Here is a 26,555-nt window from a genome sequence, read left to right as displayed (position 1 = left end):
ATTTCTCTCTTTGACAAGCATATCATCGGGTGTGAAAGAAATTGGAGCCAATTTGAAGGGGTAAGTTAGTCATTCATAAACTATGTTATTTATCCTTTATTTTTATTGTTTTTAATAATTTTATAATAGTTTAGATACATACTAAGAAGAGTAATACGCTCGAGACATCAAGATTGAGTGATCTTGTATATGTCAAATTCAACGTCAATCTTATGAAGAAGAGTAAAAGAGAAATAGACAGAGATTTACTTCTATCCTCTCAAGCTAGTGAAGCTCAAGGTTAGCTTATTGATGGTGGTGATGAATATGAAGTCAAGTCGGGTTCGGGAGCCGATGAAGTGCTATAACCAAGGAGGAGTGCAAGGAGCATCCCCATTAGAGAACTTATGAGGATTTAAATACATCAAAGGCGAAGAATGAAGAAGATGTTGATTTTGAGTCAGATGATGAGAGAATTATAGATGAAGTTTATGGTGCATGTGTAGATGATCTAGAATATTAGTTATGTTTAATCTAGTCCTTATAGACTTCTTGTCATGTTTATTAAAAGTAATAATATTACTTTTTTAGTATTAATATGGTGACGAATCTTTATTAATTATCTTGTTGGTTGAATTTATATATTTATTTGTATCTTATATAAATTGTATTGTATGAAGCTTTTTAATCTATAATCATCATTTAATTATATATATTACATAAAGAATGATAACTAACTATTTATAATATTATATATAAAAATAAGTATAAAAAAATTCAACCGCCTAGGCACCACCTAGACGACCAAGGCAATAGGCGTCACTGACTGTCCCCCCACTGCCTACCGCCATTTAGTCATTGTCAAAACCTGACTTGAGCATCAAAGGGGTGGTGTAGGATTCATCCGACGCCCTCTTCACTTGTGTCACTCCACAAAAGTTCATCAACATGGCCGTCAAGGTTTGCATTAGCAACATCCAGCAAGGAGGTGGATTTTGGATGCATAAGTGGTGTAAGTGATGTCCGATTGTAGAGAGTGCATGTATTGGAGAGAGACTACGATGAGAATAACACGTGAATCGTACCCATTAGAGGGATTCTAAAAATAAAAAGGGAAGTTTTACCATGGTACCAAAGGAAAGAGATTGTTGAGTAAGCCCCACCATCTTAGTTGACTACTTTAGGTCCTAACCCATGAATGATGGCCTTACCTTTAGAAATAACAACTCATAGTGACTCCAGATGATAATATAAGATGATAAAGGCCACTTTACCATTTTTTGGTTCATTGCTTGTTTTGTTGCTTACTTGTGCTGGACTCTAGAACATAATGATAGCATGTTTACCTTTTTGCTTATATGTGTTGGATTATACATATTGATAGCATGCTTACCTTCTTAATCATGCTTATCATGATATATGTTTAGTTACCTTTATTATCTTTCATAGAGAATGTGTAATGATGCTATTTCTTCCATCAAGAATGATGTAGAGAGTTATATGGTCATATGTTCCTAGACATTTTACACGAACATGGAGAATCTATAGTATAATGGCTATACTTAGATCATAGGATGAGTTAACGTATAGTGGGAGGACTTACATGTATCTTGGAATCATCCAAGAGCTTTTAGTCAATGATTGGAGTGTAATCGCAGGGTGCCTAATGATTTTTGTTATTAGTGTGCACTAAAATATCATATGACTTCAAGGTTACTATAGAGTGTATGACGAATTAGGTAATCAATCCCTAATTAGTAATCACGCATCTTCATAAATATAATAGTGCATGACGATTGAGCTACCAATGCTTAATTGGGGTATTATATGACTTCAGGGATATGAAGGGTGTGTTACATTTAGTATTGTTAATGTCTAACTAGGGGATCACATGACCTACTGCAATATACTGAGAGACCCCTTTGAGTCAATACAAGTGTTTTACCTATGATGTAGTTGTGGATAGAACATGAAGTGATACATGTATCAATGGAATTGTTGCAGCTTCAAAGTGAATTTTCATAACCTTGGGAAGAGGGATCACTTGGTGCATGACAACTATTAGGGCTTCCGCAATGGTTATTTTTAACCGGTGTTATAACTGGTTTTTGATGTTAAAACCACTGCAGGTCGGCGTTAATGCCAACATGGCATTGAACGCATTCAATTGCCTTCTTTATATAAAAAATAATAAAAAAAAAAACTTAAAGGTGTGTTCAATCGCCTTTTTTATAAAAAAATAAGATGTTATAAAAAAAATCTCACTTGTCACACACTATGTGAGTGTATTTTTTTTAATTTTATTTATTAAAAAAATTATAAATTTTAAAATGTATTAAAAATAATTATTATTATTTAAATATTTTAAAACATATTTATGATATTATTTTAAGATGATTGAATGGACTGTGAAACCTATAAATAATGAGTGTTAATGTTAAAAGGAATATGGGTGAAAGAAATGTGTTGTTATAATGAGTATGTAGCAGTAGACCCCATGCTTTTTGATAAGGTGGTGGATGTTATAATGGGAGTAAGTTGCAGATGCCCTTAATCATGCAATGTGTTTCCTACAGCAAATGGAACACTGCAACAACAACAACAACCAAACCTTATCCCACTAGGTGGGGTCGGATATATGGATCATTTTTTTTCATCATTTTATGACATTGAACTATATCATCATCTATACTTAAATAAATTTTATCTTATTTTATTGTTGTTAACCAAGTCTTTTTTAGTCTTTCTCTTCCTCGTTTGATATACGTCTTTGTCATAGTTTCACATCGTCTAATTGAAGCATTTGTTGGTATAGGTACATGCTCATACTATCTTAAACGTGTCTCTCGGAGTTTTCCCTTAATAGATACAACTCCGACTTTTTCTCTAATGCAAATGGAACACTAGCAAAAAAAAATGCAAATGGAACACTAGTAAAAAAAAAAAAAAACATAGTAGAGAGAGAAGTGAGTGGGGATTCTAAATTTCTCCATTTCTTTGAAGACAATTTAAAAGGAAAAGAGGGGGGGGGGGGAACAAATGAGTCAATGAGACCGATTTAACTATTGTAAAAACATTAAGACATCTTTTTTATATTTTCCTTCTCATTACTTTTATTATTAAAGTTTTTGAAAAATAAGAATGATAAAATAATGGTTAATTTTAACTATAAAATCTTCCAAAGAAATGGTGTGGGAAGAAAATTCTATATATGTTTTTTTTTCTCAAAAGTATTAGAGAATCACTCTATCACCTCTATGTTGCCTTATTTCTATCTCTGTATTTTTCTATCTCCAATTTTTCATGGCATAAAGAGTAAAAATATTATTTGTATACGTTGAAATGTTATATATACACATACATGCAATTTGGGAGGCACTAGGAACTAAGAAATGCATGCAAATCAGTTACAATTTTATGTATGATGAAAAATTTAACTTATCTAAGCATATTTAGCGGTGTTTGCATCCTTGTTGATAACAAGCTTTTTGACAAAGATTGAAAATTTATCGAGTCAATAAATAAAAACTTGAGATACAGACACCAATTTGACAAAAAAGTAAAAATATTCCATAACCAAAGCTTCATAAAATACGGATGATATACTGGTAAATGCATAATACCTACAGAGAAAAAGGAATAGAAGATAATTTAACTAGCTTGCAACAGTACTACCTGAGCTTCAGCTTCTTGGCGCATCCTATCATATCTTTGGGCAAGATGTCGAGCATCTTCCAAGGGAGCACCCATTACCATGGCTCTTAATGGCTCTGCAACCTGGCAAGATCATGAGAAATGATATGATCAGTATACATTTAGAGCATGTAGCATTGTTGAGAGTGTCAGAAAGCTTTCAAATTTGATGTTTGCATGACCAATGAACTTCTAAAGCAATCTCACAGCACGTCTCGCGTAGCATTCTCATGCCTTATACTCACAAATCTCAATACATGGAACAGCATATCATCAATGGAGAACTGATGCATGTGTACAAGCACAGCAATAATAGGAAATCAATAACTAAGATAAAAAAAGAACAAAAAATCAAAAATAGGGATAGCTGATATGTAAGAATCCTGATAATTTTTAAAATAGCATCTTGTAAAAAAATTCACAGAGAATTACAAAAACAAGAGTTTGCATAGCAACAAAGGAAAACTACAGGTAAGAACACAGCACCATGCAACATGGTAGAGAAGAGAGTATCGAGAACAATAAACTCTATTGTTTTGGTTTTTTTTTTTTTAATAAGGTAAATACTATTAAGGAGTCGAGAAAAGAATGTACATATTAGGTGTTCAACGATCAAAACATATACGTTGGGATCTTGATGAACATCCTATCAATACTTGGCACATCATCATCAAAATTACATGGATTCCTAACTTTCCATATGAGATATACTGTACACACATAGCCAAACACCATGCCTTAGTGAGATGGCAACTCCCTCGGAATGTCCTCTTGAGGACCCGCAGCATTCTCCTTGATGTGCTCATCTCCCGTAGCATTCCCAGCCATGTCGATACTTTGGCCTATAGGACCATGCTGATTGAACACCAGAAGAAGGTGTGATCAAGTGTCTCATCCGCCGCACATCATGAGGTAAGGCTTCCAAACGAAGGTGGCCCATGGCTAAGCACTGCTTCTCAGACAGAAGCCAAGGCTTTGGAAAGTCCCTGCTGGTCTTGTGCGTACCAATCAGTGAGCAACATAGCATCCTGCTCCAGTGTGCCCGTGTGCGCAAGAAAGCCATCCCGAATCTGCAGCAGTCTTTTGACGAGTGGAGAATCGAAGGCCTTTGTTTGCCACACCTAAAGGTCAGTCCGCCGTCCACCCCAAGTACAGATAATGAATCCACCGGACCCAAACTGAGTCCTTCTTTCACTAAATGTTTCATAGAGCACGACTGAGCAGCGCCGAATTCCACACTCGAAGATCTCTAACCCCATATCCCCCTTCCTCCTTCGGTAAGCACATTGCAGTTCAAGAGATAGGGGGATGTCTGGAAGTCCATACGAATGATCTGCAAATGGAGTATAGCTTGTCAATGATCCCACTCGGAGCCGGCAGTATGGAGAGCCAAAAGCACTCGATGCGTAGCAGAACCGTCTTCACCAACTTCAACTTCCTAGTATAGGACAGCATGTGTCTCAGCCAATAGGTTAGCCGACCCATAACTGTCACTATCAATGCTCCCTAGTTAGATTCATGAAGCTTCTTGACTGCCAAGGGGATGCCAAGATACCAAAAGGGGAAAACTCCTTGTTGGAATCCAGTGAGCTCCAGCAATCTATCTCGCATCCAAGCATCGACACCGTCCATATGCATTTTTGATTTGTGCACCGGCCCGCAGTCCAACAATGTCACCAAACTCCCTCAAACAATCTGCAATCATCATGATGGTGGATTCGTCCCACCTCACAAACAAAAGAAGATCATCTGCATACGCTAAATGTGTGATGTCAGTAGTTGCACACATAAGTGTTGGAGTTGCAAGATTGCAAACATACTCCCACATTGAAAACATATGGAAAAGATCATGGATTTATAAGAGAAAAGATATCTCCATTGGCATGAGGCCTTTTGGGTAGAGCCCAAGAGCAAAACCATGAGGGCTTAGGCCCAAAGTGGACAATATCATACCATTGTGGAGATATCTAAATTCTTTTCGATCCAACAATAAGATGATGATGATGATACCCCAGTCGCGACGTAGAAACCCGAAGAAGTCTGAAAAACACCTCAAGGCATAGCCTGAACAATAACGAAGAAAGGGGGTCGCCCTGTCATCACTCCCTTGAAGTGTCTGTATACTACTCCATTAATGCACACCAAAAAGGGAGTGGTAGTAACTCATTCAACGATCCATTCCATGTAGAGTTGCAAAAAATCAAAGCCTTGCAAGGCAGTCTTCAAGAAGATCTAGTCTACTATATCAAACGCCTTTTGAAGATCCACTTTGGACCACAGCGTGGACCCGTTTCCTTGAGTATTTTTGCACAAGATTTATGTTTTCGACTATCGATCATCCTTGAGCAAAGGTCACCTAAGCTGGATCAAATATGTTGTCAACCTTGCTGCTAGTATTTTGGAGATTATCTTGTACACAACCATGCAGCACGATATTGACCGATAGCGCGTGACACTCGGAGCATGGACAAATTTAAGGACTAACAACATGAGCACATAATTCCATTATTTCAGCAAGCAGCTAGAGGAAAAGAACTCCAAGACTACTTATTGCAAATCAGACTCACGGTAAATCAAACTCGATTGTCTCCCATGCCACCTTGTAAAATTTTCTCATATCCATCCAAGCCTAGAGCCTTGTCATTGCCTGATCTTTTCCGGAGTAATAGGTAGGATGAAGCCCTATTATTGGACCTCACTGATTATCAGCCTGTTCTAAGCGCACTTTGACGTCCAAATTGGCACACGGTACACCTGTCCCCGATAAACTCTTGTAATAGCCAACGAATTCTACAATAACCTCTAGTAAACTTGTTGAGCATTCATCGAATGCCTTTGTGATCGCCACAATGGTGTTGTGTTTATTATTGTGCTTGACAAGATCATGAAAGAACTTTGGTCATTGTTCTTCATATATGCACACTTAGCTCGTTGCTATAGGAATAGACGCTCTGCCTCAGCTAGCATGTTGGCCCGTGCCCAAAGATCCATGACATAGTCTGATGGTTGATCAACCTTCCAATATTCCACGTTGATCTCCTCTAATTCCTCCTTAGCACGAAGACCTCACTTAAGAGCTAAGCGCAACGAGTCACAAACCATGCGCTTCAGAGACCTCAGAAGCGCACGAGGTCTCTGAAGCACACGCGCGAACAAAAGCACAAGCATTTGCTCTTGCGCAAAGCACATAAACATTCCTTTTTTGTTTTAGTTTAAAGCCTTAAACCCTCTTTAAATTGATCATTAAGTCGATTGGTCTGCCTCTCACTGCCAGAAGCATCTGCTGCCTCTCGATCTTTGGTAAGAATCTTCTTTTCTTCTTTTCTGTCAATTTTTTTACTCTTTTGTATTTTTCAAGTGTCCGGGAGGCGTTGCAATGCCCGCGGTTACTGTGGACGAAAGCTTAGGTCTGTGGATTTGATTAATTCAATTTACTCCCAACCTAAATGGGATCATTCAAATAGCTTTCATAAATCCTAATTAAATCATCCCAATAGAATATATGAAAAAATATATTTTAAATTAAAAAAATTCAAATAAATTTTATTAATTCATATAAATCAGATTTATATTCTGATATTTGTTTTACTATTTTGTTTTTTTTATTGATTTCAGTGGTCTTAAATCTCAACCATGTCAAATACAACAATTCCTATATTGCTTGGAATTATACAATATGTTCGAATCCTAAAAATCCAAATATTGTTAATTGCATTTTCAAAGACTTTTGTCTTATTTTTAGTTTTTTTTTTTTTTTGAATAATCCACAATTTCAGCAAAGAATATTTTGTCTATGGTCATTTGGATTTTCAAAGACTTTAATAGATATAATAGTCCTTTTGTTTATTATGCTTTTTTGTTCTTAAAGTGTGCGCTTCGCTTTGCTCTTTGTACTTTTTAAGCCCCAAGGGCCTTCAGCGCTTTTTTGCACCCTGCACTTTTAACAACTATGACCCAATTACACGGGCCTAAATCGGAACTGAATCGACTAGGGCCGATTCAAAGCATTAATTAACCGTGGAATCAATGGTTCAAACCACCGGTTAAACTGCATTTTTTTTTTTTGAAGGCAATGTGGGTCTTTTTTTAATGGTTGAGATTATTTGATCGTTTTTTTTATCAATGGCTACGATTTAGTGTCTATTATTTTCCAAACTCTATAAATAGACAACTCAACTCATTATGTCCACACTATCTTTTCTGCTCTCATCTCTAAATCGCTTTCAACTTCAATTCTCTAATTCTAATGAAAGGAATTTCATCATATCGCTCTCTAAAGGGCAAGAAAATAGTCAACCTAAATGTGGATCTTAACGGCATTCAATTTACTGATGATAGCCAGAACAAGTTTTGATGCCCAAAACACAAGGAAGTACCGATACTCTTAAGGTTCGGGATACTCCGTTAAAATTGTAACTCCGCCGATGATGACCGGTCATGGCCGGTCCCAAGCCCGGATGAAGGAGGAGGGTTGCATTAGGTTGCCAGCCAGTGTCAAACTATGGCAAATATTCAATGAATGAATCCATTAAACTATTGTGCTAATGTTAGGTTGTTCCCCGGAAGGAACGCGTTGCAGGGTCCGACTGTAACGTTTCGGCAAGGACCGCTACATCTCCAGAACTCGGGTGTAGTGATAAATATACAAGAGTTCGTGTTATAGGGTCCAACTGTAACGTCTCAGCAAGGACCGCTACATCTCCATGAGAACTTGGGTGTAGTGTTAAATAGGCAAAAGTTCTCACACCATAGGTTAGATAAGAACAAATATGATAGGAAAACTAATAATCTAATATTTGGAACATGGAATATAGGAACTCTCACTGGTAAATCAATGGAGGTAGTAGATATGATGATTAGGAGAAAAATTAGTATTTTGTGTGTACAAGAGACAAAATGGATAGCCGAGAAGGCAAAGATGATAGAGAACTCGGGTTTTAAGTTATGGTACACTGGAAAGAGTAAAGCAAGAAATGGAGTGGGTATCATTGTAGATAATTTGTTAAAGGATGAAGTTGTAGGAGTAGTTAGAAAAGGGGATAGAATTATAGCCCTTAAGATAATAGTGGTGAAAGAAACTATGAACATAATTAGCGTATATGCACAACAAGTAGGATTAGATGAAGCTACCAAATCAAGGTTTTGGGAGGACTTAGATGAAATATTACAAAATATTCCACCAAGTGAAATGATTTTAATAGGAGGTGATCTAAATAGGCATGTCGGAGTGAAAAATGAGGAATATGAGAGAGTACATGGGAGTTATGGGTTTGGAACGAGGAATGAGGAAAGGAAAACTATATTAGATTTTGCGATAGCATATGACCTTATATTAGCTAATACGTTTTTTAAGAAAAGAGAAACACTTAGTCACATTCAAAAGTGGGAATAATAAATCGCAAATTGACTTTCTTATGGTTAGGAAGAAGGATAGAAAGATTTGTAAAGATTGCAAAGTCATCCCTAGAGAAAGCTTAACTACCCAACATAGGGTAGTAGTGTTGGATATAAAATATATCTGATTCCTAGAATTAAGTAGTGGAAGTTAAAGGATGGGAAACAAAATATATTTAAGGAGAAGGTAGAAGTACAAGCATTAGGTGAAATATACGATGACTCTAATACAACATGGGATAAGATGGTATCAAAGTTGAAAATAGTACCTAAGAGTGTACTCGGTGAGTCAAAGGGACATGCACCACTAAGTAAAGAATCTTGGTGGTGGAATAAGAAAGTACAAGAGAAAGTGAAGGAAAAACGAATCAGAATTATATATTTATAAGAGCGAGAAAAACTTTAAAAAATATCTAATAGCCAAGAAAGAACTAAGAAAGTAGTGAGTGAAGCAATGACAGTTATATCAAAAATTGGATACAAAAGAAGGGAAAAGAGATATTTATAGAATAGCTAAAGTGAGAGAAAGGACCACAAAAGATCTTAGCCAAATAAAATGTATTAAAGATGAATGTAATAGGGTATTAGTAAATGATGGAGAAATAAAAGAGCGGTGGAAGAGGTATTTTCATCAACTTTTTAATGAAGGTTTAGGTGACCAACTTAACTTAGGTAATTTAATTAGGTCGAATGGCGTAGAAATTTTAATTTTTATCGTAAATTCGAACTTGAGTAAAACAAACTTTAAATGAGATGATAATGGAAAGTCGTTGAGCCGATGATATTAGATAGAGGTATGGAAGTGCTTAGGGAAACAAGGTATTGAATGGCTTACAAAATTATTTAACATGATATTGAAAACGAAAAAAATGCTTGATCGATGGAGGATAAGTACTCTAGTTCCCTTATATAAAAACAAGGAAAACATACAAAATTGTGTAAACTATAAGGGTATTAAACTAATGAGTCATACTATGAAACTTTGGGAAAAAGTAATAGAAAAAAGATTAAGGAAGAAGACCAGGATGACTAAAAATCAATTTGGGTTCATACTTGGGAGGTCAACAATAGAAGCTATACATCTTCTTAGACAATTAATTGAAAAATATCAGAAGCAAAAAGAAGATCTACATATGGTATTCATTGACTTAGAAAAAGTTTATGATAGAGTCCCAAGAGAAATTATATGGAGAATTTTAGAAGAGAGGTGTTAACATAACATATATTGAACTAATTAAGGATATGTATGAGGATGTAACGACTAGAGTAAAGACTTCAGAGTGAGTAATGAAGTTCTTTAAAGATTTACATCTCAACCACACTTATCTTTTTCCGTTAACAATATAAAAGCATTTAATATATTTGTTGTGTTTATTATTTTGATCACTCAAATTTATTTTTATTGCGCTATTCACCTCCTAGTGGCACATACAATCTCACCAGATCGACTAAACTTCTCATAATGAAATGACGTAGTGAAATTAGAAATTACATCTATATTTGATAATTAGTTTAAGAGAAGTATCATGACATTTGTCATGTACAAGGCTTTAGAGAAATAATTTCTTTTGTAGATAAATTGTTTTGCAATAGAACTTTGAGATATCTCGTGATAGGAAATTATGTTGTTGACCTAAGGTCTTTTGCTTGACATGATTATTAAATTTTACTTAAAAACTTTAATACCACTATAAAAGTTCACACTAAAAAAGTCTTTATAGCTGTTAAATATATGAAGATGGACAGATAAAAAAAATGAGAAGATTAGAGGAAAAGTTGGAATTGCACCTATTTAGGAAAAATTCCGAGAGATGTATTTAAGATGATATGAATATGTACTTAGACGATCAATAAATATCTCAATTAGGCGATGTGAGACGATTACAAATATGCACATTAATCAAGAATGAGGGAACCAAAGAAGACTTGGTTAGCAACGATAAAACAAGATAAAATTTATTTAAATATAGATGATGATATAATAGGAGATAGAGCTCAATGGCGTAAAAGGATTCATACAGCCGACCCCACCTAGTGGGAAAAGGCTTGGTTGTTGTTGTTGTTGTATACTCCGTTAAAATTGTCTATTTTTACTAAATATTTTGAGGTCACTCTTCTGTCTATAGAAATGCGTACAAAATATAAATATTGCATCACATGTTCCCCGAACAACACTTGTACAATTAAAAGATTAGTAAGGCAAGAAAAAAATTTAATTAAAAAATTTAGTAAATTAAATAATAAGGTTTTTTATGTTCTAATATTTTGAGTAATTATTGGTAAACTCATTCATATATAAGTGTGACTTGTAACTCTAGCCAATTCAAAGACATTTATTAGCCTATAGAATTTTTGATGAAGCACATATTGCTCACATCTCTTAATTTAATTTTAGAAGAATATGGATTAACTTCTAAAATATTTTCAATATCATTTCATAATGCTAATTCTACTATTGCAAGTATTGAAAAACTTAAATTTATGTCAACTTGTTATTGGTGGTTTAATTTTTTCATATTCGTTGTATATCTCATGTTTTAAATTTGTGTTCAAGATGAATTAAAAAATTTTAGAAAATCAAATTAAGTTAATTAAAATTGTTATTTCTTATTTATGGTCACATCCTACTATAATGAAACAATGAGGTAGATTTTTTAAAATTAAAGAAATGAGACCTAAATAATTTCTATGTGATATACCAACACGTTGGAATACATGTAGTATTTGTGAATTCAACATATCAATTATTATAAGATTCATTTTAATATTTCAATATAGAGAATTCTTTTATTCATTTTTTTATACAAATTACTAATAATACTAATATATATTTACTTTCACACCGATGAAATACATGTAGTATTTGTGAAATTTTAAAAATATTTAATGATTCAGCCAAACAACATTCAGTTGTTTAGCATCCCACGTCTCATTTAGCTATGGTGAATTTTTGTAGTATAGGTTTAGTTTTAAATAACATAGTACGAATGAACTTTTATCTCCTTGCGTATTAACAATGAAAATAAAATGGGAAAAATATTTTTATTATATTCCAAATATTTATTTAGTTGCATTTGCTTTAGACCTTAGACTAAAATTATATGTTTTACACGAAATGTTAGTTTTGTATTATGATATTTTAATTGCATTTAAAGATTCTTATTCTCTTAATCCGGCTAATATTATACAAAATATTAGAACTAATTTATATGACAGTTATAAAGATTATAGTTTAAAATATGGATTAAAAATTAAAATATATGAAATACAAAATTTCAATATTAGTAATAATTTAAAACTTACAAAAACACAATTTTATTAAGACAACGGACGAAACATCAGCGAGGATCCTCAAGTTGTACACAGGAATTTAAAAAATATTTTATGACTTCTTTTGATTTTAGTGAAGCAGATAGCGAGTCAGATTTCAATATTCTACAGTGGAGGTCACAGAAGAATCAAAATGTTCTCATCCTCTCTATCATAGCAAAAGAAATTCTAGTTTATTCAATGTCAACGTTGTTGTAGAACAGAGTAATATTATGGATAAACGATAATCTACTATCTCCCGACTCTTTGGAAGCGCAAGCATTACTTGATGATTGGACGAGAACAAAAAAAAGAATACAAGGATTGAAACTTTCATATGTCGAAGTAGAAGATTTTGATACTAAAGGAACGAACATTACAGAACGAAAAATGAAAGTGAGTAATAACGTCACTTCCTAACGTAAAAAAGGTAAAAAGTTAAGCAATGGCTTTGATTCCCTTATATCCTATGGGGATATGTAAGAAACTTAAATAAGTGCAAGCACTTCTTCATTAGTTTTTATAAATTTATAGTTTTTTTTTTAAATAACAATAAGTTTGAATCGTTGCGAACCATGAAACCATAACCGTCGGTTTCGAACAGTGAACCATAACCATCTTGGATGATTAAGGTTAAGGGTCAACATTCTAGGAACTATTGAACCAACGGTTCCGAACCGTTGAACCTTGGTTGGGTTTACTCAGAATTGTTCATCTAGTGGTCACCCATTGTAGAATTTGAAGGACCTCTTTGCTAGCTACTAGTGAGACAACGCAACAGGAATGGTCCGAGAGGCAACCAGACGACGAGTGGCTAGAATTCAGCATATCCACGAAAGTCTTCCACTAGCCATCGAGTGTTCATCATTGTCGATTGGAGATACACTAAATTACTATTATGAACAAGGTTCTCAAAGTCTTGCAGCTCATAGTTTGCCCTCGATGGTCAACTATACAATAAACTCTATTGTTGATTCTATGAATTCACAATGAGATGAGAACCTCCTTTATAAACTCAACAATAACTTGGCCTCCCTAAGACTCAAGAAAATCTATATTAGGTGTACTAGGCTTAATAGAAACTGAAATTAAATGAATTCTATTAAAATCAATTAGAGAAAATGTACACTGCGAATCAATTTTTATAAGGGCTACCGGTGAAGGAAGCTCCCGCTAATGCGGATCCTGGTGAAGGGTCTATTGTATGCAACTTTACCCTACTTTGCAAGAGGTTATTCCGAGACTCAAACCCATAACCTCTAGATTACACTGAGTCAATTTTTATATTATTAAAATATTCAAAAATGATCTATTTTTATTCGTGTTGCAAATATTAATGATGTTGATGTTCTCAAAAAATTTGCTTCAATCCAACCTATCAGTCAAGAAACTCAAGTCACAAAAGTTGTTGCCTTTACTTACCAAAGTATAACTTAAAATCACCCAAGAACAAGTAGCTCACTGCAAGTTCCCCATCAAAGGAACGAATTGTCAATGGAAGCCTAATACAACTTACCCTTTTTTCCATACACATAATCCAAATAAAAGATACCCTTGAAATTGCATCCTCCTTGGAAAGATAATTAGCCATAAATTGAGCACCATGCTGCTACAAAACCAGTAAGGTTGTGATAGCCCTAGTAGGAGATGCAACTGGCAAAGTAGAGGATAAGACTAGCCCTCCCAAACTGATCCAACATCTTCAAAATCACGTCATTCAATGATCATTTTCTGACTCAATGTGAATATAACCAGGCTATCTGGCAGGGTATGGTTAGGTGAAGAAGAAACTCTGATATCTGAAACTCAGAGACTTTATGGACCAGATAAAGTTCTCAGTAGCAAAGGTGTAATATTTATGCTGGAAGTAAGAAGTGCAATTTGTGCCCCGTTGCATCAAGGTTTTACCATCCTCATATGGACTGATGAGTTGTAGGATCAACTGCATCCACAGCATCGATGACAATGAATGTTGATGACATAGCTGAAAAGTGAACTCCCCCAACCCCGCTAGCACCAAGACAGTCTCCACTTGCAAACTGCACTTTAATGCTGATTAACCAGAAATCTTGCCAAGGACATAAAACTTAACTAACACTTGTTATTCATGATTAGGAATAATATATCTAAAAGAAATCCAGATAAAACTATCTGAGAAAGGTATCCTGAACTGAAATTGGGTAATTACAGTTTCTGATACATGTGTGAAAAAAGGGCAGGACACTTAGTGCTTATTTTATGTTTTTATGACTTCATTTAATAAACATACTTGACAGAGACTTAGCCTCAAATTCGAATGTGCAGTTCCTTCTATATTTGAGATTTTTTTCAAAAGCCTTTATTTGGTTAATTTGCTACCTAAGCATCCTTGGAGAAAATATCCAAAGCACGTTCACTAGTCTATGAACTGTTTGTCAACAGTTCTTTTTATCAGAACACTGAATAAAAAAGGAGGGGAAAAAAGCAAGAAATAATTGCTGGCTGCACATATATTCAGAAATTAAAATAAATAACAAATAATCAATTAGGAGCATCACCTTGACCAAAATTTAATTTCACTTGAAGTTTACACAAGAAAAAAAGTTCAGGCATATCCTATGAATAATGCACAGATAGATAGATGGTGAGTAGTCAAAAAAATAAAATCCATAAGAATGAAAATAAATATTGTGAAGAGATTACAACCTTTACATTCGCAGTAGAAAGGAGGAAAAGGATTCATAAAACCACACACACACATATATATATATGAAGAAGCTATCTGACTTCTATGGACCAATAAGTTCGATGCCTTCTATCAGCCATCATTCACATGAGAACTGCATGAAATGATTGATATAAACAAGGAATAGCTGATTCACAGACCTGGGTACCAAGAGCTTTCAATAGATTGCCCCGCTCATTTTCCATTTGAGCACGAGCTCTAGCATAACATAAAGCAGCTTTTGATAGTGTATTCCCACTAGTACAGGTGTTTTCGGCACCATATTTTCGACTATCTTCAGACAATTTATTGCCTAGATAAATAATAATAATAATAATAAATGTGAATAAACATGACGAAGAAATACAAACAACTTTAAAAATTACCTATTTCAACTTGTTTGGATCCAGTAACAATATAACCTTCCACACCACGCACTATATCCCTTTGAAAATGCTGTAAAAATGATTCAGAGGCATTTACCCAAAAAGGAAATATGCAAAAATTGGGCAAGAAAATATATAAAAGATTCCAATTTCCAACCTTAGCAGCACGGGTTGATGAATGAAGCTTTTCTAATTTATGATGCTGCTGATATGCTGCTGAATCTGCAAATGCATTATCAGAATTTCCATATGCAGAACCTCCAAATTGCTTGAAAACTGCCTGTTGAAACAAAGAAAGATGTTACATATCTTCAACATGATATCAGTAGGTATCCAATCTATTATAGTTGGTGTGAAAATTTTGCAGCATATATTGAATTTATGTAGTCCCTATGAAAGTCTAGATAAATCCACAAGAAGCTATAAATCATTTCACAAAAAGAAAATTATGTTCAGTTAAACAAAGAAGTCACTGCAACAAAAGAGGGAAAAGTGGCTCTGTTTTTTACAAGTTCTTTTGGTGAAAAAAATTAAAGAACAACACTCTAATAATTGATTCTTCAAGCAACTAGAATAGAATTCTCACATGACCACATGAATTTTGGCAGAAAGAAAAGAGAGAAAAAAAACTGAGGTAAATTCTAAGAAGTAAATAAAATCAACAATCAATGAGTATTTAAAAATATTTGATGTCTACAAAGAGATGCAATTTGGTAGATATAACATATAATTGTGAATTACCATATACAGTTTTGTATTCTTGCACCAAAAACATAGGGAAAGGATAGAGATTAGAGAGTAAGAATATTGTTCTGAGTTATGACCCCTTCTTTACAAATGACTAGTTATTAGTAATTACCATTCCTGATTTCAATTGCTAGATAGAATTAAGGTAAATAAACGCATACCACATTTTTCTATGTAGTTATAGAGTTCCATGGAACACAGATTATTCAAGATTATAACCTTGTAATCTATGAAATAATAACTCCGATAAGGTAGTCTACTCTTCTTTTATAATTATTGCCCATTCATCGAGATTAACCTTTTGGATTATGATCATCATTGCATTCAATCACGCCATGATGACTCGACCGCCTTGAAAAAAGAAATAAAGAAGGCGTCAACCAACAATACGCAGCCATGAGCAAACGCGTACTTCCCTCGATTTCTTTCAACAGGTTAAATACACGAAAACAAGAGATTGGAAAAGAAGAGGTAACTGTTTGACTTTGATGAGTCAATGGATGCCCTAGATACAGTGAATCGGCTTGAATCCAAAGCCCCTAGAGGCGAACCAAAGCAAGAGCGCCCAAAACGAATGAGGGAAGGAATAGCGATAAAAAGCTTAAAATAGATGGATTACCTGCTGCTGTCGGGCTACCTGCTCCCTGAATTTGGAAGCCTGCTTCCTGATAGCCTCCATCCACCAAGGGGAAAAGAAGCGCCGGAGGAGTTGTCCGGAAGTCTACGTAGGTAAGGCCTAAATCTCCGATAGGGAAGGGAGGAAGACGTGGAGGCTTGGATCTGACATCCTTTTTACCTTATTTGTTAAGCACTGCATCTGTTTCGGTGGAATTTTCAATATTCATAATTATCGAAATAATTAATTATACAAATTCAATTCGTATCATGCTGCTGTAGCCGGTAGGGAAGGGCCACGGGATGGGGATATATCATTCATTACATGGGAAGGAAAGATACCGTCTTAAGAGACACTAATATTGGGGTGTAAGGAACAAATTAACCCCCAAAAAACAAAGTTCGAATAGCTTAGTACTAACTGTTCAAGCTTATTATATAGTTTTAATATAGTTGATAAAGATCTAATGTCAAATTTATATTACTGTATTTAGATTTTGTATTAAGCGATTAAGTTTTATTAACACTAATATTACGAGTACAATAGAATCTCAACTATGATGCACATAGAGTATTTTTCTTTCATGGAATCAAAAATTCTAAAAGTTAGGGTGCGTTTAATTTACATGTTTTTTATTTTTATTTTTTTAAAAATGTGTATTTTCTAGAAAATAGAAAATGAAAATACTATCTATTTTTTAAAAAAAAATAGATATAGAAAATATAAACCAAATGTTATTTTTTTAGAAATACATATTTTTCAAAAAATAAAAATAAAAAATAAGCAAACCAAATGCACTTTAGTTTTTAGAAATGAATCTGTTTGTATTTTTGGATTTATTCGATAGAATCATTTACCTCTGAGATTAATTGAAGTCAAAGTTTAGATATCTAGATTATAAAAAAATAATTATATTAGTTTAATTTTAAATTAGTTAAAGTTCACTAAATATTTGAAAAAAAAAACATATATAAGTGGTAACTGATATAAAAGTTCAACAGAAAATAAATAAAGTCCCCATAAATTAAAATAAATTGGATACATAATAAATCAAAGACTTAAAAGTGAGGCCTTGGTATACGAGAACTAGGTAGGGATAAAATCTAGAAAATAGTAATCTTTTAGTATATGAGATGTAAGAGAGTGATTTAAATTTTGAGTGACGATAATTTTCTTAGGCAAAGAGTTGCTAGGAAGTGAGTAATTAGCGTCAAAGTTAATATGTGAGTAGAGTTATAATTTTTTCATATAATAACTCTTTATTTTTTTTAGTTGGCATTAGCTATCCAAGTCTTTGACTCGATTAATCCTAGGATAATTGGTCCAGCCATACGAAAGTTTTCAACTAGCTACCTGAGTAAATCAAGGGAATGAGCATAGAGGCACATCCTGACAGCCAGCATTCTTGAATCCGCTATTGTTACAAAGCCGTAAATGTACAGTTATATCGTCAGTAATAAAAATATCTATCCCATAAGGATTGGGAACATCTAAAGACTTACACTTAGAATTAGCTAAACTAACGAATATTTAAAAAGGGTTTCTTGCATAAAAGTAAAGAACACAAATAAAGAAAGTAACCCAGAAATAAGAAGATTGAGGAAGTCTTTCTTAATAAAAGGTTTTAGGAGTTTTAGTTTCAAAATGAAGGAACTTAATGTACTTGGACTCTTACATTCCTATCATCAACTCTCATATATGTAAGAAGTCTAATCAATGTACTAACACTAATTCACGGCTATATGTCGGAGTGTTATCCCTATTGTCATCCAATGTACCTAAATGAAAATGGTAGCCTAAGAAGTCTGATTAAGAAGAAATTTCTGTCATTAGAACCCCTCGGTCATATATTCCTAGGTCACTCACATCATCTATGTACATGAGATTAGGAAAACCTCATTAAGAGTAATTAAAATCTCCCTTTGGGAGAATTGCCTCTCTACATCTAAATCAATCTTAGATGTCCGATTAAGAGGGAATCCTTATCACTAGGACTCTCAGTCATATAATTTACAGATCAATCTATGTAAAGATAACAATCCACACACATTCATCAAATCTAACATGAGAAATAAGCATAAAATCATACATACACATTAGATCTAACAAGAACACAAATGAAAGCATCATTTGAATAGGGCATTGACATAATCCAAGAGTTTTACATCAAATCCACATTCACATCTACTCCATAGTCCCTAGAACAGATGATCTACTCTATAACAAGAGGAAAATTGATCCCAAAGATAAAGTACACTAATCTCCACATCCAAATCTAGAATGTAAGGGAAAGGAAACTTAGTGAGTGTCGATGAGTGATCATCGAATCAATCCTTGCTAATGGAGAGGTGGAGAACTGGAATCCAACCTTGGATAGTTGAGTTGAAGCCTCCCGGATGTCAGGTTTAGAGCTTTGAATCATCTCCCTTAAAGGGGAAAGCTTCCCTCCCTCAATTTGGGAAGAAACTCCTTTTAATAGGCTAGTACGGCCCCAGTTGCGGGCCTGGCCACGGCCTTGCCCCTTGGACACGGCTAAAGCTTGTTGACTGTTGGAATTAGTGCATGGCGGTGTGGAATCCACACGGCTCAAGTAATGCACTACTCTAATTAAGCTCTTGAGGAACCACACGGTCGTGTAGATCTACACGACCTGAAATTATTAGCCACAAGAAATTTCACACGGCTGTGCTTGGGGCACGGATATGTTCTAGTTGCAATTGGTAGAAGTAGCATGATCATGCCAAAAGACACGACCCTGCTCTGCCATTTTCTCCACATGCTCCTACTTAGCGAATTTCCGCTCCAAAAGTGTTCCTATCATCACAAAATGTACAAGAGAAAATCTCCAAATCAAAAGAGTAATTATGCCAAAATAATGATAGGAGTACAAAAAGCATAAGACATACATTAAGATAAAATCGTAGATGTGCGATAAAGCATGCATAAATGTGTATGTAAATTACGCACATCATACTCCCAAACTTAAACCTTTGTTTGTCCTCAAGAAAAAACCTGCAATCAAGACACAAGTGTTCAGATAATTCATTATAATTCCTAATGAATAGATCTTTGCCTATCAACTAGTTTCATTTTGTGAGCATAATCGTAGAATACTATGAGTTTAGTCCAAAATTAAGTTATCGTGCGCAGTGCAATTAAGTGACTTATACTCGCTCTTCAAGTCTCAATCTCTAATCATAGTCAAGTCATTATCAAGTTGAGTTCCTTGTGCTCCCAACGATAAACACTTACCTGCTACACACTTGGTTCATCCCTCTTAATCTACCCAAAGTCTCAAAGGCGGACTCAAAATCAAGAGAAACATAATATTTATTTTCCTAGTCACCCAACTCGGTCTAAAAGGGGTAACTTGATAGTTTTCACTTACGAAACTATTTTTTATATCCTTTATATATATATATATATATATATATATATATATATATATATATATATTATTTTTTTATTTATCCACCAAGTTATTGCATTGTGTAATACTTAGGATTTTTTTAAATAGGGATATTTAAATTTTTCCAAATAAACTTTAATGAATTGAGCAACATCCAGTAATCAAGATCTAGTTTAAGAAGTCACCATAGGAAACCAAGTACTACACACACTCAATGAATCATGACTTTATTCAAGGTTATCGACCATTCAAGGCATAAGCTATGTAAAGTGAGAAACTCAACATCAACCTAATACCCAAAAAGCATTCACAACAATTCATTGCTCATTTCATGCTATAAGAGATAGAAATAGAAAATCCATTAAAAATACTAGAATAAATTTTATAACACATGTATCAAGACATAAACATGCTATGATTTCTACTTTTAGACAAGTTAGCAAGTAAAGTAGATGATGATGTAACTCTTTTATCACAAAAGTTGCAACAAGAGTGTAACAAAACAAAAACCAAAGTGCAGTAGATGAAAAACTGAACTGAAATAAGTAAACTACAACTAAAACAAGCAAATGCATTCCCCCTAGACTTGAACACTTTCATTGTCCCGATGAAATTAATACAGAGGAGGAGGAAAATAATCCGATGGTGGAGGGTGGTCCGATGGAGGAGGAGGGTAAGGGTTATGGGGAGGTGGAACTGGGACTCTTGAGCGACGAGGGGAACGTGGTCATAGAGGAAATTGAGGCAACATAGGTATAGTGTCAATATGCTCATGATACAGATAAATTATGGGCACATGTTGCCTAGTAATCTCCATAGAGCTTCTGAAATCCTCCATTCTTTTTTTGTCGTCATTATAATCCCTAATAAAAACTACCACTTGATCCTGAAAATCCCTCACATGCTGAAAATAATCATGCACCTCTTGAAACTAATCATCACTTAGTTTGAAGTGATCCTCCAATAATCATTGTGTAGGTGCAGCGGAGGCCGGCAAGAGGGGGTGAATTGGCTGTAAAATTAAATTATATCCTTCTCAAAGCTTTCAACTCAAACATACAGCAACAATTATAAAATTAAAATAGAAATAAAAGAGGAGATAGAAGTTTAACTTGGTTACAACCAAGACGGTTGTTAATCCAAGGCAGTCGAAGATCGCACTAGCAGAGTCTCCTTCATTGTAGGCGGAGAAGCCTTTTTACCCACTTAGAACGCTCACTAGTTGCTAGGAATTGATTACAGAGTTGAGTTCTTAATTGATTAATAATTCCTAGCTTCGGGGGTCCTTTTATAGCCCCTGTAAAGTCTATCTCGGAGGTCCAAGGCGCCTCCAACAGAGGTCCAAGGCGCCTCCAACCAAGTCAGCGGATAAAACTCTATCCGCGAACAAACGGTCGCTTTTGATCAATTGAAGGCGCCTTCAAGCCATGATGAAGGCGCCTTAAGCAGATTTTCCAGCTCAGTTACTTCTTTGCTTCAACTTCCGAAGCTCCGTTCTTTTTGGTGATTCCGGCCAACCGAAATAAGGCTCGCCCGAACCCAATTTCCGACCTTCTCCTCGAGCAGTCTTTCTCCCCGGCTTAACGTCCCTCGAACGCCGCGCACATTCTTCTCGCCCACCGGTGTACTCTTCCGCAGCTCTCTCGTCTTTCGGACGCACCGAGCCCATCGACTCCCTTCCCAGGTGGTCTATGACGGTGCCGAGAGAAAGGAGAGGGCCAAGGAGATCGGGCAGTGAGGATGGCTAGGGCACGAGCACGAGCGTGGAATGAATAGGAAAGGGAAGTTTATAATTTAGGTCCCTTTAATTAAAGCATAGGTTATTTTCTCAATCAACTCCCAACTAAAATGGATATTCTAAATAGGCTTTCTCTAGCCCAACCAATTCATCCCCTCAAAACGAGTCATACGGATTCCGTTTAAATCTCGAAAAATTTTAAAAAATTCAATAAAATTATTTCTCAAATAACCTTATTATTTAATTACTATTTGGGCGTTGTATTTTACAGAAGCCTCGGATACTATTCACTCGAGACACCTCAGATTGGTTTAGGGGCACCTTGAAGCAGCTGGTCGTGGAGGTGCCTTAGTGGTAAGGGGGCACCTCAGTACTGGAGGTGCGGAGGTGCCTCGGGAGAATGAAGGTGCCTCCCTGTGAGGATAAGGATTGTGGCCACGAAGGATAGAGTCACGACGAACCGAGGCACCTCCAATGGAAAGGTGGCGCATCTACACAGATAAGAGTTGTTGTCTTCTGTGAAGATCAGATCAACCGGAGGTGCCTCCAAGGGAAGGAGGCGCCTCGAATCTTCTATAAAAGAAGCTATCGAATTGTGCAATTAAACACATCCCTGATACGCACTCCTATGACTATTCCGCTACTCTGACTTTGCTATGTTGCTGCATTTCAAGCCTCAACAATGTAAGATGACACGACATCGCTACGTACTCAAATGAGCCTAGACTTTGGTAACATGTAGCTATTACTCTTGTTTTCATTACTGCACTTCTTATTCTAAAGTTGGTAGTTTTGTTACCGATTCATACTTTGTAAAGAAGTGATTGATTAGTGAATTACCTATCGGAAAGGTCCGAAGAACCTGAGTCTTGAAGTATGAGTTGAAAACTTTACACTAAGTAAAATAGAATGTGTGTTGTTTTGTTAGTTTGTTTTATTCCACGACACACTTTATTTAAAAAAAAAAGATGAAAAATATAAGTTTTTAAAACATATGTGATTCATCCCCCTCTCTCACGTGCCTCTATCCTACACTATTTTGAGAACAAATGCTCACAATCGATCACCTGATTGATTGGTATTGGCTCAATCAATTATTCAATTGATTGGTCAACCCTAACTTGCTTAACCCAAGTGTAGGGTTCTCTTGCCTTACATCCGGTCAACGGTAACCTGTTGGAATTTATTCACCAAGTGTCCAATTAACCTTTTCACTCACTTGGACTTTACATATTGTGCCAAATTTCTGTTGGACTTCCGATCACCAAGTGATGTCCCCCTTGACCCACTTGGACTTTTCTTTGCCTAACCGCAATTAGGACTTCCCTTGCCAACGTGTGGTCCTCCTTGACCCACTTTGACTTTCTTTTGCTTAATCGCAGTTAGGACTTCCCTTTATCGACGTGCAGTCCTCCTTAATCTACTTGGACTTTCCTTTGCCTAACCTCCCGTTAGGACTTCCCTTTGTCAATGTGCGATCCTCTTTAATCCACTTGAACTTTCCTTTGTCTAATCTTTAGTTAGAACTTTACCTTTGCCTAACCCTCGAGTTAAGACTTTACCATTGCCTAACCCTTGAGTTAGGACTTTGCTAGTCAAGTATCTGGTTCTCCACAATGTACTTAACTTTTCTCTCATATATCGTCAAGTATCCGATCAACTTTAACATACTTGACATCTTCCAAATATTTTCCAAACATATTATCCAAATATTGAAATTTAAACTCGAATCCACTCAGATTTAGTTAAATCGATCAATCTTGATCCATTGACAATTGTACCAATAATCTCCGAATAATATTCATGCCTATTCAATGAATTTTGTTCGATGCTAATCTAATTTTTAAATCAGCACATTCACTCGGTGTTTGATAATTCAATTAGTTTATTTATTTATTTTATTAAAAACTCAATACTTAAATGTATAGTCCATTGTGTATGAATATACATGAGTATTCAACTAAGGGCTGGACTATAATTCAGAACTGCCCTTAAGTGGATCTGTCTCTACCAATCGGAGTCAAACCATAGAGGGGACTCAAATGGTTAAGCTACATGAATGGGCTCATGAAGCCAAGTTGCCTAGTTGTATAGGGGTCTCCAGCTACCCTGGCAAGAGATGTATTGGGGCCAAACAACGTGACTGGTTATGTTGAGCTAAGGAAAAAGGATCTATTCTAGATATCATCTAACTTATTAAAAAAATTAATAAAATATTATTAAAGTGATATTATTAAAATTCTATTCAACGGTTCCCACGATAATGATAAACCATGTCTTCATCTAAGTTTTATGTCCATTGTCGATCATCTCTAATCCAATTCTCCAAATGCAATTTTAACAGCTGAAATGGGGCATGTTTGTGTGACAACCCCTCTCCTCTTCCAATCCAAACTCCTCTTCCTGTCGCTCCTCTACTTCCTTACCACCCTCCCCATTGCTCTCTACGTCTCCTTCACCCACTCCACCTGCCTCTTCCGCTCCCCGCCGCCCTTCCCAAGCTCCGTCGGCTTTTCCTACCCGCTCTCCTATTCCGAGCAGAAATACGCCCTCCCCACCGCCCACTCCGATTGCACCTCCTCTGCCCCCTTCTCCGGTACGCTTTCTACCTCCCAATTCTCTGCTTCTTCCGTCCAAGATCTGATTTTGATATATTTTTCTTCATCCTTGGAGAAGATTACGGTAAGGTTCTCCACGAGATCCGCAATCTCTGCTGGAATTCTACGTCATCCCCTGTTCTGAGGTATGTAGAAGGAAAAGGAGATAGCTTTTCCGGCAACTTCTCTGCCAGGAAGAGGAAGTCCTTCTTCCATCACAACCATGTCGATCGGGTTGCGATCCCATGCGGATTCTTGCAGGCATTCCCCATCAAAGAATCTGGTTCGTCCTTTCTGAACTATCAGAAGATGCCTAACGAAAAGATAAAAAACTCAATCTTGAAATTTAAGTTTCTTGTTTGTTTTCAACGCGCAGTTTGATATTTCAATTGTTTGATCAGTAGAAACATTAATCGAAGAAACCACTTTGATTTCGCGCATTTATTTGTATGCTCTTGAATCTAGACAGGTTGGCCATGCAGAAATGCTACGGCGTAGTCGTGGTATCAGCAATCATTGGTGACCATGACAAACTCCGGCAACCGAGAGGCTTGGGATCTCACACAATAGACTTCGTTTGCTTCTTCATGTTCATCGACGACGCCACCCACAAAGTCCTCGTCGCCCACAATATCCTCTCCGCCAACGAAGAGGAAGTAAACATGGTCGGAGCGTGGAGGATAGTGAGACTCCGCGGTGACCAATTGCCCTACGACAACCCAGCAATGAATGGAGTGATTCCCAAGTATCTGGTGCAGCGTCTCTTCCCCAATTCAAAGTTCAGCGTGTGGCTGGACGCCAAGCTGCAACTGACGGTGGATCCTCTGCTTTTGATCCACTCTCTTCTTGTAATACCAGATGCAGACATGGCGATATCGAATCACCCGTTTAACATCCACACCATGGAGGAGGCCATCGCTACTGCGAGGTGGAAGAAGTGGGCAGACTTGGAGTCGCTAAGGGTGCAAATGGAGACATACTGCGAGAATGGGCTACAACCATGGTCAACCAGCAAGCTTCCTTACACAACGGGTGACCATTATTCTGTTCTTGCGATTGCTTCTTCTTGCTGAACAAAGAAATCATGTGCAATTGTTTTTTCTTTTTCAGACGTTCCAGATACTGCGCTGATACTAAGGAGGCATGGATTGAAGGGCAACCTCTTCTCCTGCCTCCTCTTCAACGAGCTCGCGGCATTCAACTCCAGAGATCAACTCGCCTTTGCCTACGTGCGGGATCTCATGGTGCCCAAGATCAAGATCAACATGTTCGAATTCGAGGTCTTCGAGCAAGTAGCCATGGAATATCGGCACAACCTCAAGCGCGAAGCCAGAGAGCAGCCCATTAAGATGGCCTCCTCGAGAGAGATAAACGGCAGCAGCTGCGAGGACTACCTCTTAAAGATGTGGGAAGAATCCATTGGCTAAGTTTTTATTTTTTTTTATTTTAGATCTATTATATAAATTCTTCACAAAACCAATCCTTGCTGTGGAACATGGCAGGTCACGGATCAAAGTCGCTTCCAGCAGTAGATGAAGCAACACATGAACTTGAGACGGCGTGTGACTGGGGGAGTTTGTTTTTGGTATCTGGTAAAAGAAATTTTGATGTGCAATCCATTGGCTGCTGACTGTTTCAGTTTGTCTTTGGTTTCTGGTAAAAGAAATTTTGATGTGCACTCCATTTGCTGCTGACTGTTTCAGTTTTTTTTAATATGCTCAAGAGCTTCGGGAAATTAAATAATCAAGGATTATTTATGTTTTGGAAATAATAAATGCAGAGAAGTCCAAAGAGATAAACTAAGACTTTTAGTTACATGCACTGTGATTTTTTTTAATAATCTAATTATCTAATTTAACCCATTAATTTTAAAAATGATTGATTTGGTCCTAAAAATTTTTAGGAGCTATTATGATAAATTAAAAAGCGTCCATAGAAATCTATCTAAGCAGCTAATATTCTTAAATTTATATTTGATTAATC

The 26,555-nt window shown here is 36.0% G+C and overlaps 2 protein-coding genes across 2 annotated transcripts in view; one reads left to right on the top strand and one right to left on the bottom strand.

The window, feature by feature from the left end:
* The window catches only part of LOC122046947 (SH3 domain-containing protein 2-like), a 44,860-nt gene extending 27,829 nt beyond the window's left edge, over window positions 1–17,031 (bottom strand). The window contains exons 1-5 of the mRNA XM_042607907.1: window positions 16,832–17,031; window positions 15,623–15,745; window positions 15,466–15,535; window positions 15,241–15,392; window positions 3,655–3,756 (exon numbers count right to left, since the gene is read on the bottom strand). Of these exons, the coding sequence (XP_042463841.1) occupies window positions 3,655–3,756; window positions 15,241–15,392; window positions 15,466–15,535; window positions 15,623–15,745; window positions 16,832–16,891 (507 nt within the window). The 5' untranslated portion in view covers window positions 16,892–17,031. The remainder of the gene's footprint in view (window positions 1–3,654; window positions 3,757–15,240; window positions 15,393–15,465; window positions 15,536–15,622; window positions 15,746–16,831) is intronic.
* A 7,293-nt stretch (window positions 17,032–24,324) lies between these two features.
* Window positions 24,325–25,999, top strand: LOC122048613 (probable hexosyltransferase MUCI70). The gene is made up of 4 exons (XM_042610159.1): window positions 24,325–24,571; window positions 24,652–24,855; window positions 25,038–25,604; window positions 25,683–25,999. Exons 1-4 carry the CDS (start codon window positions 24,325–24,327, stop codon window positions 25,997–25,999), a joined length of 1,335 nt encoding a protein of 444 aa, XP_042466093.1.
* Window positions 26,000–26,555: the final 556 nt, after the last annotated feature.

This window comes from Zingiber officinale, chromosome 2B (genome assembly GCF_018446385.1).
Source record: "Zingiber officinale cultivar Zhangliang chromosome 2B, Zo_v1.1, whole genome shotgun sequence".
In the NCBI taxonomy this organism is placed as follows: Eukaryota; Viridiplantae; Streptophyta; class Magnoliopsida; order Zingiberales; family Zingiberaceae; genus Zingiber; species Zingiber officinale.
This window is presented reverse-complemented; position numbering and strand designations above follow the sequence as displayed.

Excerpts from the sequence above, each read along its gene's own strand:
- LOC122048613 (XM_042610159.1), top strand. The coding sequence starts at position 24,325 with ATGGGGCATGTTTGTGTGACAACCCCTCTCCTCTTCCAATCCAAACTC. Across the intron at positions 24,856-25,037 it reads ATTCCCCATCAAAGAATCTG|ACAGGTTGGCCATGCAGAAA; the intron begins GTTCGTCCTTTC and ends TCTTGAATCTAG. Across the intron at positions 25,605-25,682 it reads CAAGCTTCCTTACACAACGG|ACGTTCCAGATACTGCGCTG; the intron begins GTGACCATTATT and ends TTTCTTTTTCAG.